The following is a 12,453-nucleotide window of genomic DNA, read 5'->3' as shown; positions in this document are numbered from 1 at the left end:
ATGTAATACTGGATTACCTCGGGACGGACCCCCGGGTACACAGTGTGGGGGATTTATTACGTTTAAGCCTTTATTTTGGAAGCTTTGGAGTTGTTTTCGCCGTGCTTTTAATGTCATAAAGAATAATGTACTTAAAAAACACAGACACAAACTACAAAAACATGTTATTTCGTCATTATTTGCGTCACACTTCACTTAGTTAGAAGGTCCTCAATGAAGCAATTACATCAAGCAAACTGTAAGCTATTTAAGATTTGGACTGCTGGCTTTTTGAATTCATACAAAGTGAAACAAAAATAGCACAATTTCAAAATGTAACTTTGTGACCCATCATTCCATTATAGCCCTGTCTGGACAGCTCTGTAAATCTTGCACCATCAAACCAAAAACAAATAAATAAGTGAAGAAAAATAAATATCTTTGGATAAATTCACAACACATGTTTTGATTCTGTCAAAGAAATCCGATCCATTATATTTCTTTAATAAATAGTCTAAATATTTTAGAAATATTTAGTTATCCCAGTATTTGTCGAGAGTTAGATGCCAAGTGACTGGCTCTGTCCAAATGTAGAAAAAATTCTATTCACCAGCTCCTCATAAAGATCACTAAAAATAACATGTTTTAATCAGTTATCGCATTTGTTTACAGTATGTTCTACAAAAACTGAAGTGTAAAAATATTCATTAGTGGTTTTACGGATGTTATTTGCCGAGCTATTTCTTGGCCAGGTAGCAGTAGTAGAATTGCTTCTCTGGAAACCAACAGTCATATATCGTCCAGCACATAACTTGCTACTACTTGCGCCTTGTTCAGCTACTATATTGCCATACCGAGAAACATAGACAGATATGTTTTCTTAACTCCACAGCACTCTGCCAATGTCGTCTACCGATCAGTTATAAACGAAAAGCTATTTCTATATGAAACTGTATCTTTATCAAGACTCACTGAAACGAATGTGCTCCAGACTGTGTGTGACACTGTATATCTGGCTGGCGGCCAAAGGTGGGCACACAGTTATCAGTCACCCCTGACATTACAACTGGAAAATAGTTTGAACTATTTATACATATACATGACGCAGAAGTGGAGATGGCTGCTGTTTAATTGAGACATGGGAGAATATCGAAGAGTGCTAGAAAGATTAATTCTGTTACTGGTGGATTTACTAAGATAATTTGATCACACTTCTCCCAAGATGCTGTGATAAGTTGCTTTATTGGTCAATTTACACAAGGCACATTGAAATTTGTCTTTTCGCATATCCCACACTCCAGAGGGGGTCTTTAGACTATAGTACAGCGCCCCTGGAGCAGTTCAGGGTTAAATGCCTTGCTCAAGGACACAATGGCAGACACCGTAGATGTACCAGCCACCACTAGTTTTGCAAATGACACCCTCCTGTCCGGTGCAGGGGTTCGACCAGCATGGTTACCGGTCATGGTTCCTCAAAGCCATAGACATGACATAAAAGAGACATTTTTCAACTGATAAACAAACACCCCAAAATCAACAGAATATCTGTTATACCGTGGGCCAGTGATATATGTAATTTTGATTCTGATGTATGTCTTGCATATATCAGAACTGACAATACAAATCTTTGACTTGACTTTGTCTTGAAGTGGTCCACTGCCTACAGCTTAATCAGCAAAACTTTGATAAATACTTCCAGTTATGTTCTTTCGATAGAAGTACTGTAGATCTAAAGAGTTAAAGAACGGACGGACCATTTATTGTTCAGTCTGCAACGTCCATCGACAAGGCCTAAGATGAAGGACCCTGACACACAGAAGCCTCAGTATCACAAAGACAAAACATAACAGTCTCGATGTCACCTTGTTGACAACCAGCTCATGGATCAGTCTCCTTAAGCTCCCTCCCTTAGCGCTACCATCTCTCCTTGCATCGCCTCTTTTGGGACTCGCCTTTAAAATGGAAACACTCGTTAATGCTGGCATTGAATTGATCCCCCTAGTCACTAAGCCAACCCAACCAGAGGCCATTTTTCATTTGTGATATTAGGCTATATAAATAGAAGTGACTTGACTAGCTACATGGCCTGCCAGTGCCTTCATACCCGAACAGTACATCCTGTCACACTAACCTTGCTGATAAAGACAACGACATAAAGAAGGAACAGCTCTTTCTTTGCTGTGTTAACGAGAATGATAAGGCTAGCCAGGTATTCACATTTTTGTAACAGCAAACGAGACATTCAGCGAAAGCAACGCTATTTATATACAGTTAGTATAATTTCCTGGGAACTTAGACAAAACGATTTACGGCAGACAGACTGGAACAATGTGTGCTTCCGGACGGTACTAAATCAAAGTGTACTTTGCTTCATCAACGTCATATTGTCATTACAGTATTTCCCCTAGGTTTGCTGATTTTTTTTCAGGGGGTGGGGGTGGTGATGTGGGACATAGATGTTATTTTAGAACAATAATTAAAACCTTTCAATACCTTGTTTTTTTACAAGAGCAATTCTTCATTGTCACTTTAAAAATATATTTGTGCTAAAGAAAGGATTGTTGGTCTGGCTCCATCTAATTCAGCTGCTAATATTATCGTTATGTTTTTAATACAGTGACTCATGCTTCTTGCCATATCGTCCCTTTTCAAGTTCATGAGTCAGGCTGTCAACTTTTGCACACCAGGCAGCTATCCTATCTCATACCAAAGTGGTTTCACACTGTTTCATCTAGTCAAAACTTAAGTGTTGCAAGTTGTTTTCGTCTCCCGGCAACTGATGTCACTTCCCTCTGTTGATAAATTGCCAAACTTTGTCTTTACTTTGCCAACCAGAAGACTAGTTTGGACTCTGATAGCGCCCACAAAATATTGAATTTCCCATTTCAGGCCATCAAGCCCAGCTGTTGATTTCATTAACAGCCTAAATATGGCACTAGCAGACATACAAGAACGCTGATATGGGGAATTAATCTAGTAGTTTTATATAGTATTGTTAAGGTAAAAGTAATGTATCAAACACAAAAATGGCCCAAAGAATGTATTTGCTTCTGACCTTTTTATCAGCATCAAATTAACTTGCCGATTGTATGACCGCACACAAAGAATTTGACTCTGGTTGCCACTTGCCAGTAGGTCTAAATATCCTTGAGAGAATAATAATTCTGTCTTAAACAACAACAACAACAACAACAGCCAAAATGTATCTCATACCTCAATTTCATCTTCAACAAAAGGCAGGTTTATTTTATAGGGTCCCAAAATAAACCAAGATCGCTAAAGATATAGAAAAATAGTGTTTATAAAATAGTGTTTATGTGTATATTTTTCTGACTTTTTTCTAATTTGTGCCCTATTTACATGAAAAATGTCTGCAGTAACCACTTTTGGCTTTAAAAATGGTAACACTTTACAATAAGGTACACAAAAAAAGAGTAGTTACCCTTTTAAAAAGGGTAGTTTACCTTTTCAAAAGGTTAGTTTACTTTTTCAAAAGGTTAGTTAACCTTTTCAAAAGGTTAGTTTACTTTTTCAAAAGGTTAGTTTACTTTTTCAAAAGGTTAGTTTACCTTTTCAAAAGGTTAGTTTACCTTTTCAAAAGGTTAGTTAACCTTTTCAAAAGGTTAGTTTACCAAACTACTCTTTTTTTTATGCTTTAATGATAGTGTAGAGAGACAGAGGTGAAATGGGGCAGAGGGGGGAGTGACATGCAGAGAACGACCGCGGGCGGGAATCGAACCTGGGCCTGGCCTGGAGGGGGGGGGGGACGCCCTACCAACTGAGCTAAAGGCGCCCCCGACTTAAACATTATTAGTGCTAAAATTTAACATCATAAGTACACAGCACAGCACAGTGCACTTTTGGTATGATAACCATCTTCCCCCCGGAACATATTCCAATAATTTAAATTACTCTCTTGTCGCCTTTTATATCAAGAGTGGAGTGGCGCGTGGACGACAGACTCTTTATCATCATATTTCAGGCTTTAATGTGTCTGCTGCATGTGATTCATATCTTTGACATTTGCCGGTATTAAGGTGTAAGGTTAAGTCAACATTAGTAAGACATTATTTTTAATGTTGCTTTAACCAGCTGCATTCACTGCCAAGTATATTATTGGGTAGTGGGCTAATATTTTACTAGACCAGAGGTTATCAAGCACTTTGGTCGGCTGCCTCTGTAGCACTTGGGAGCCTATGACTTTCACTTCTCCTGTCTGTCCTCTGTTCTTTATTCAAGATTCAAGATTCAAGTCTTTATTGTCATTGTGTGTTTTGCACACAACTAAATTTCTGCCGACGGCTCCAGCTTACACAGTAAAAACATCAAGATATAAAAAATAACTGGAACGAAAAGTGAGGATCTTTCTAATCTTTACATTTTGAAAATACTTCAGCAATTGTACTCATAAGCAGAGATGTTAAAACTAACATTAAAAAGGAACCAGACATTTGTTATCACACAGGCTGGTATCTACTGTTCCCACCATCTCTACCATTATGTCCTTGAGAAAGGCACTTAACCCCAAACCACTGCAGGGGCACCGCACTATGGCTGACCGTGCACAAGAACCCCCTCTGGAGTGGGTGTAAGAGGGGATATGCGAAAAGACCAATTTAAATTTTGCCTTGTGTTAATTGTCCAATATGGCAACTGAACTTAACTTAACATGATTAGGCGTGCCACCATTTTCATCTTGACAATCTTTGCTCTCACCTTTGAAAATGTCACACAAATTCACCACAGTCACCTTGACACTGTTCCATCACTATTCTTATCGCTCCTTCTATCTGTGCACGGTACGTCAAGCTGTGCTATTACTGTCAACACCACTGTTGATAGGAGATTTCTTCAGGTCACCCCTATGCATGTTGAGGTGGCTGTATTACCAGGAAAAGGAAAAGGGTCTTCTTGGGGAGTGAAGATACAGATTGACATTTAATCAGCGACTTTAAAAAAAATTTAATAAATTGAATTGAATTGAAATTATGTTTTGTTCTTATAAAATGATGAGATGCTCAGATTCACTGTTTAAAAAAAAAGCTCTGGGGTAAACTGATCCACTTACTTGTTCCACTCTGAAACTACCATAACAACACATATTGTAACAGTTACAATCCTGAAAGCTAGCCACACATTCCAGAACTAATGTCGGACTCGTAAAAGAATGATGGGGTTTGGTCAATTAAGCAAATTTTCTAAACACTTGAAAGTAACTCTGAACAAAATCAAATACAACATATTATAATTCAAAAGGTTTTAATAAGATTCAAATGAAAGATAGAACCAGTTAGATTAGAACACAGTCTGGGGGTCAGAACACAGGACCCTTAGAGCCAGCTAGTGTCTGGGGGTCAAAGCATAGGAAAATCAGAACCAGCGAGAACAGCCTGGGACTCAGAACACAGGAGATGACCCAACTGGATTATAACATCAGCCTGTCATACTCTACAACTAGGCCTACTCTACATTCCAGCCCTGAAGGTTACAGGGACAGATGAGGTGCTCTTTCCGTGTGGTTGCCCCAGGTCGTCTTCCTGGTGTATTTCCTTGGCATGATGGCTTTTCTACAATGTGTATGACATTAAAATAAAACATATGTCATGTAATATTACATTAAAATATGTTTAAGACTAAACTTAACTTGTGCCTCATGGTGGGGGAAAGTGAGACAGTGGCTCATTTTCCCCCACAGCATTTGGCTCACTTTCCCCCACCACCACAATTTGAGAAAAAACTACCTCTCTTAGCATTTCAGGCTAATCTTCAGTTATCAGCATCACATGGTTTCATATGTTGGTAGTTCATCAACATGTACGATAGAAGTTTTTCTACGTGAATACATTTGCTTTGGCACAACAGTTGATTAAGTTGACAGTGAGAAAATTTACTTTTACATGCAAAATACCTATTTTGGTGAAAAAAACATACTTACCACAGCACCATGAGGTCCTCTTTTTCAGGGCCATGGGGAAATGAGAGGGGCTTGAAAACATATATCTCACATGACCACAAATGTTTTCCGTTGCCTAGATACAGGGGGTGGCTCACATTACCCGATGCCTCAGATTCCCCCGTTCTCCCCTACATACTATTAAGGTCAAAATACTGTACGGACTATATACTTGACTGCAGGACTTACAGGTAGCCATATGAGCAGGCCACTTTGCTCTCAGCGGAACTACTAATGCTCTGGACACGGCCGAAGTTAACACTCGCTCATGCACACTACATGCCTCGATCACCTAGGGCCAGGACTCCAGCCCAGGGGTATTTTCAGCGTTGCTCAGTGACCTGTTGTGACCACCTGTTTCTGTGGCATTAACTCACTTTCTCCCTCTTGTTTTTCCGTCAGTTGCCACCTCTCCCCTTTCGACTGCAGACCAGATGTGGTAAAGTAAGTTGACTTTTAATGTCATAAAATATAGTGTAGTATTGCCAATGTTAGTGTCTTTTTTTAATTTTTTTTTTTTTTTTTTTTTTTTATAAAAATAAATCTTGATTCTTCAGTTTCCTGGATAGGACGATTCGTGCATCAGTGGAGCAGCACCTCTTTGGTTCAAACCCTTTAGTGGATCAAAGTTCAGATGACAGTGAGTTGAACCCGAGTCCACTGTCTCCGAGGGCGACCGCCCGACAACGACGTAGAAACCAGAGAGAGCAGCAGGAGGAGGGGCTGAGACACAAAGACAGAAACAGGTACAATATGTCTGTCATCTCAGTGACCTGAGACGTTGATATTACCAGCATGACATTAATGGTGGTTTGTCTTTGGTAGCAACACTGAAGTAGTGAGTTATGTGAAATTCTCGTGATTTAAGTGCAGAAGAATTCCTCTTTGTTTATTATTTCAACATACAGACACTAAAAATTAAGCTTTTGTATTGGAAATATGTATATTTAAAAGATACAGCAATAATATATGTAGGTCTAAAATATGTGTTGCTAGCTACGGTATGTTTACATACCCATTAAATGGGTATGTAAACATACCGTATAGAACCTAGTCCGTGGCTTACACCAGATTTATTTTTTCAGCACACACACAGTAGCCTACTGACAGGTAGCGGATCGTGAGGAGATATTCACTGATTTTGACAACAAACGTTCTACAGAATCACTGACTCCACCTTTTAATGTAGAAAAGTCCTAAAATCCTCCGACCAATAAGAGGAGACCTGTGGACACTAAATAATTCTTGATACATATTCATTTCAGTGGTGCAAACTGGTCAAAATATTGTTATTTCATTATAGCATCTAGGATTAACATGGCACTGGGGTCACCACATCTTGCACTAAACAATAAGATGCCGTTCATTACTGAAGCCTGACCTCAGAGACTCAATGCAATGTTGGTACAGTTGGTGTTCTGGTGCCGGTAAGGTTTCGTTCTGTGTATTAAGCTCGTCCACTCAGACATAGAACAGCCATAACAACTGGAGTCATCGCAGTAAGAAGCTAATCCCTGTTGACGGAGATCTACTGGAGTCTGAAAGATCACTGACACGTGGATTAGAGAGAAATAGAGAGAGAGAGAGATAGAGAGAGTGCATTAGTTCAAATCAGCACAATATGTCAATAAGAGCGTGGACAGTAAATAGACGATAAATAGAATTAGCACTGAAGCTAAACAGCAACATTAGCCTCCGGAGAAGGTTTAAGTAAATGAGGATATCAGGATTGACCTCCGCGGCACTTCCTGAAACATTTCCCCCCTATGTAAAGCAGATGAAGACAGACCAAAGCGTGCCGCACACAGTGAGAGTGTAGATGGAGAGGATAGGTCTCGTTTGTCACAGTTTTTTCTTTTTTCCGTGTGAGAGCAGAGCTACGTCGTTCAGAGCTACAGACACCAACAAGGAGAACATCCCGTCGGGTTTAGAGAGTGTTTGGGACGCCCCGTGCAGCAGCGTGGACTCAGAGGGAGGCCAGGGGGCTCACACCGAGAGAACTTCCCAATCCAGGAAGTCCAAACACAGCCCGACGCTGGTGCAGCTCACTGAAAACCAGGACGCCCAGGCAGTGAGTCATCCTGCCTTCTCTCCTCGTCTATTTTTAACTGCGTCATTGCTTGACATCTTAACTGTCTTTCGTGCTCTACTTTTATAGTTATTGGGTGTTTTTTCACTTGTTTTTTCTTTTGTCTTTAGTATATTTTTTCTCTCATTTATTCTTTATTGTTGATTTGAATCCCCAGTAGCTTCTAAAAAGTGGATGCCAGTCTTCCCAAGGGGTCCACACAAAAAGCAACAACAGTTAAAATCAAGAATAATAAAATCACACAATATCAATAAAACAAGACAAATGTAGAGATAAAAAATAAATAAAAATAAACCATATAAAATAACGGCGAAAAAACTGAAACCACACCATATTAAACCAACAATAGTAACCGATAGTAATCGACAAGCACTCTTACTGTAGATCTAAATGGGATTCATAAAATCAGTCATTCTTTGGTCAGTATATAACCTTACATAACCATACACCAAATTGTACCAACCGTTTACAGGGCTGTAATTACAGACAGCATCACCACTACATCTTCTCCTCTAGTGCCCCTTTGATGTGGTTGTTAAAGCATTCAGCTCAACCCCCCTGGCATCCTTATATCTGACTTAATGCAAGTAATTGTCAGTGACAGGAAACGATGCAGCTGCCTTAATGGTGCCCTGCCGTTTCCCATTGTACAGCGGCTTGTGATACACAGCACACTAATTGTAAACCACTTCTTCCCAGTGGCAATGGCCACTTACGAGGGTGCAATCAGCAGAAGATTGTATCCAAAGAAGAAGGCGATTGCACGTGAGAACAACGTGTCCTTTAAACTGTTGTCATGTGGCCACTGGAGACCACACAACAATTTTCAAGTATTTTAATCACCAGATTTAGCAAAAAAACAGACCATTCCTAATATTAAAAACTAAATGTCTTCCATTTTACACTTTTTATTATACAGTGAAAATTCTTGTATGGCTTCTTGGAAAACATTTTCCATATAAGAAATTTCAGTATTTAAAAAACGTGTTTTGATTCTACGTTTAATCCAACTATTGACTATACAGGAATGGAAAATTAAAACGAAAAAAAAAATCTAAATGCAGGAATAATCAGTTGATTAATAAATCCTAGTGGCGCTAATAAAGTACTAATACCTATCTCCTCTTGTATCTCAGTAGCAGTAGTTTTAGAAATATTTGCTCAGCTATTTCTCGCCTGGCAAGGAGCAGTGGGTTACATCAGACTGTAGCGTAGTGCAGCGGGAGCTCCATACGATGAGTGTGTGAAAGCGTTCGATGTCACACCGAGGACATGGTGTGAACTATGATCCGGCCTCCCCTAGAGTCTTCTTACGCTACAGCTGCACAAAGTCAGAACATCTGACTCATAAATTTAACTTGCTAATGTAAAGTTGAGCCACATGGCGGGATGTCCCACCGACCGACTGATAGAAATAGATCTGTTATTTAGTTTACACTCTCACGGACTCAAGGAACAGAATCCTAGACCCCTCGCTGTTTGATTATTGTTATGTAACAGGCAACATGACACACGATCTGTTGGCACACATATGGTATATATATATATGTGTAAGATACTTCATGACTGGCTAGACGCGTGCTGACGACCGGGCTTTGATGTTCGCGACGATCCGTGTCTCTGTCGGTGTGAACAGCCGTATCTGAGAATGTGAACATGTTATGTCAAGGGGGTAATTAGGGGCCCGGAAAGACCTCGGTATTATTTCTGTTCATAGGACGGCAACACAGTATGATACATTATGTAAGGTATGTTAGCATATGGGATTGTAGTTGCTAGCAACATACGTAGCTCTGTGGTTGAAAGTCCAAACTGAAATATCACAATAACTAAAGGATGCAGTGCAATTAAATGTTGTACAGACATTTGTGGTTCCCAGAAGATGTATCTTTATGGATTTGGTGATATCTTGACATTTTCTGTATTGCAACTCTGCGGTTTAAATTAGTAATCTTTGAGTTAATTTTTCAATATCAATTTAGTTGGATTGCCAAGCAATGGTCTATGTGTGTTCCCCACAGGATTCATTAAATTAGAATCTATCGTTTATATTTATAACAATCTAGCATTTTTCACGTAGTTTGTCTAGTTATAACCAAATAACTGTAAAACTACTGATATTCCTATCCACCTCAATTGTACTTTTTGTGGAAGCATGTAAAGAAAAGTGACAGTACACTCTCTACACTTGTTGGCACATGGTTTCCCTTTATAATTGTTAATTCAACACAGCTTGTCCCATTTTGATGCAACAATTGTCATCAGGTCAGCTTCTGTGGGTCGATCATTAACATTCAAAATGTTTCTTTGTCCAGGTCAAGGAATGTGTTGGTGACAGACCTGGAGAAAATCACATGGAGACATTTCAGAAAGAGTAAGCTCCTCAATTCTTAACTTGATCCAAATGTTTATAATGTCATAACGAATGATGAATTGCATTTTTTCACCACTTTTACCTTTTCTTATAAACACAGAAGTCTTGTACTTTTTACGCAAATGTCTATTTCACAATGATAAGCCACTGTCTCGTACTGGGAGCTACACCTGTTATCTTTAGTCATCTGTTTGTCATAATATGATGTTAACAGCGGTTTTATCTGATAAAGACAGGCAAGCAGAGATATTCGCACTATATGTGTCTGTATAAACTGTGTGCGGTTTCCTTAAGTTTCTGACTGGAAGATAAGCTGGAAGATAAACTATTGTTGGTTTATTCATAGGCTGCTGTGTGTGAAGTAAACACTTCATTGCTAAAATGGTTTCTCTGTCTGGCTTTTCAGGAATGACATTTCAAGAAAAGATGGTGGTCGTCCTTCTCCTCCTCAGGTTGGTTCAAGTTCACAAAATGCCTATTAGTCTCTCTCTCTCTCTCCCTCTCTCTCTCTGCCTCTCTCTATCCCTCTCTCTCTCCCTCTCTCTCTGTCTCTCTCTCTCCCTCCCTCTCTCCCTCTCTCTCTCCCTCTCTCTGTCTGTCTGTCAGTTTTCACTTTCTCTTTCAGCTCTCTTACCTCCTCTTTTTACTCAGTGGAACCACACTTTGTGAGTCTCAGATATTAGAGAGATGGACAGAAAGGGAGAGATGTACTGAAAAGATACTGATACAGTGAAGTGATTCAAAGTGCTCTATGCAAAGATATGAAGACAGGATATGAAATTAAAAAAAAGGAAAGAACAAAGTGAAATACAGAGAATTTAAAAAGAAAAACATCTACATTTCCAAAAAATAAGATATAAATGAATAACCCAATACAACAAAAGCAGTGAAACAGAAAGATTAAGTGCTTGTAAAAGCTCTCCCTACTGATGTGTTTGGACCAGTGTTTCAATAACCTTCACAACATGTCGCTCTCTTACTCATCAGTGGTTTGTGCCTTTACACCACAGCTGATTCCCTGAACAGAAACTCCTCTGCAGTTCCACAGAAACATAAAATTCCACTTTTGACAGAGGGAGATTTTATAGCTCTGGCTTAAAATGGATTTTCCCTCTGCTACTGTTTGGCTGCATTCACACCAAATTGCAACATCTCTGATTTGGTGTGACTGCAGCCTTACACAAACATACAGTATTTATTCATTTAGTCAGCTATTCAAAACATTGTTCAGAAAGCAGTTTTGATTTTGAAGTTTTGTGTGTCTGTGGAAAGTCACCTCCTACTGAACAGAATTGAAGCGTAACTGAACCAATATGGAGAATCTTTTTTCAAATCAGCCCAGATGGATTTTAGTAGCAGTTCAGTGTGTAGCTCTGCCACCAACACAAGCACCCGACTGTGTCTCTCTGTGGGGCCATCTGGAGATAGCGTGAGGCCTTGCCCCTCTCAGCTGGTCATTATCGCCCCGGTTACAATACGACTGAATGATTCTGTTTCCATCCTGCCTGCACAGTATCCTATTTAACTATAGCTACATTTTCCTAAGTTTTTCAAATACTAACTATATTATTTGGTGTATAGCTGCCGTTAGTTTAAATTGTAGTTTATAGTATATGCAGTGCTTAGAGTAAGAGTAGAGAAAAATACTAAACCGAAAATGAATCCATCGTTGAATCATTTTGATAATCATTAAGGTCATTTATTTATCAAGCAGGAATGCAAAACATTTATGGTTGACAAAAGATTTCCAATCCGATCCCTCTTTTTTATTTTCGTGCAAACTGCATATATGTGGGGTTTTTTTTATTTGTTTTTTCAGTATATATATTTGGGTTTTTGAATGTTTTATTTCATTCGGACAGAATCGTAAGAATTGTAAAAATACAAAACAAATGCAATACCTCCGCAAGTGTCTTTTTATAGTGTATAGTGTCTGTAAACTAATAACGCATGTGACTCCACTGTCAGAACATGGTGTACCTACACACTAAGAAAACTGATAGTTGGAAGTGATGAGTGCAGTGTTTGAACCAGTTCATGTGGGAAGGTCAGGTTGGC

At 39.2% G+C, this 12,453-nt stretch overlaps 1 protein-coding gene across 3 annotated transcripts in view; it reads left to right on the top strand.

The window, feature by feature from the left end:
* The window catches only part of fam13a (family with sequence similarity 13 member A), a 61,506-nt gene that overhangs the window by 32,989 nt on the left and 16,064 nt on the right, over positions 1-12,453 (top strand). For all 3 annotated transcript variants that reach the window (XM_080029251.1, XM_080029249.1, XM_080029250.1), the window contains 5 exons: positions 6,335-6,376; positions 6,490-6,678; positions 7,808-8,003; positions 10,337-10,395; positions 10,802-10,847. In XM_080029251.1, coding sequence (XP_079885377.1) covers positions 6,335-6,376; positions 6,490-6,678; positions 7,808-8,003; positions 10,337-10,395; positions 10,802-10,847 — 532 coding nt within the window. The remainder of the gene's footprint in view (positions 1-6,334; positions 6,377-6,489; positions 6,679-7,807; positions 8,004-10,336; positions 10,396-10,801; positions 10,848-12,453) is intronic.

The sequence above is a fragment of the Ammodytes marinus genome (genome assembly GCF_949987685.1).
Source record: "Ammodytes marinus genome assembly, chromosome: 6".
NCBI lineage: Eukaryota > Metazoa > Chordata > Actinopteri > Uranoscopiformes > Ammodytidae > Ammodytes > Ammodytes marinus.
Note: the sequence above shows the minus strand (reverse complement) of the source record. Positions and strands in the feature narration are given on the sequence as shown.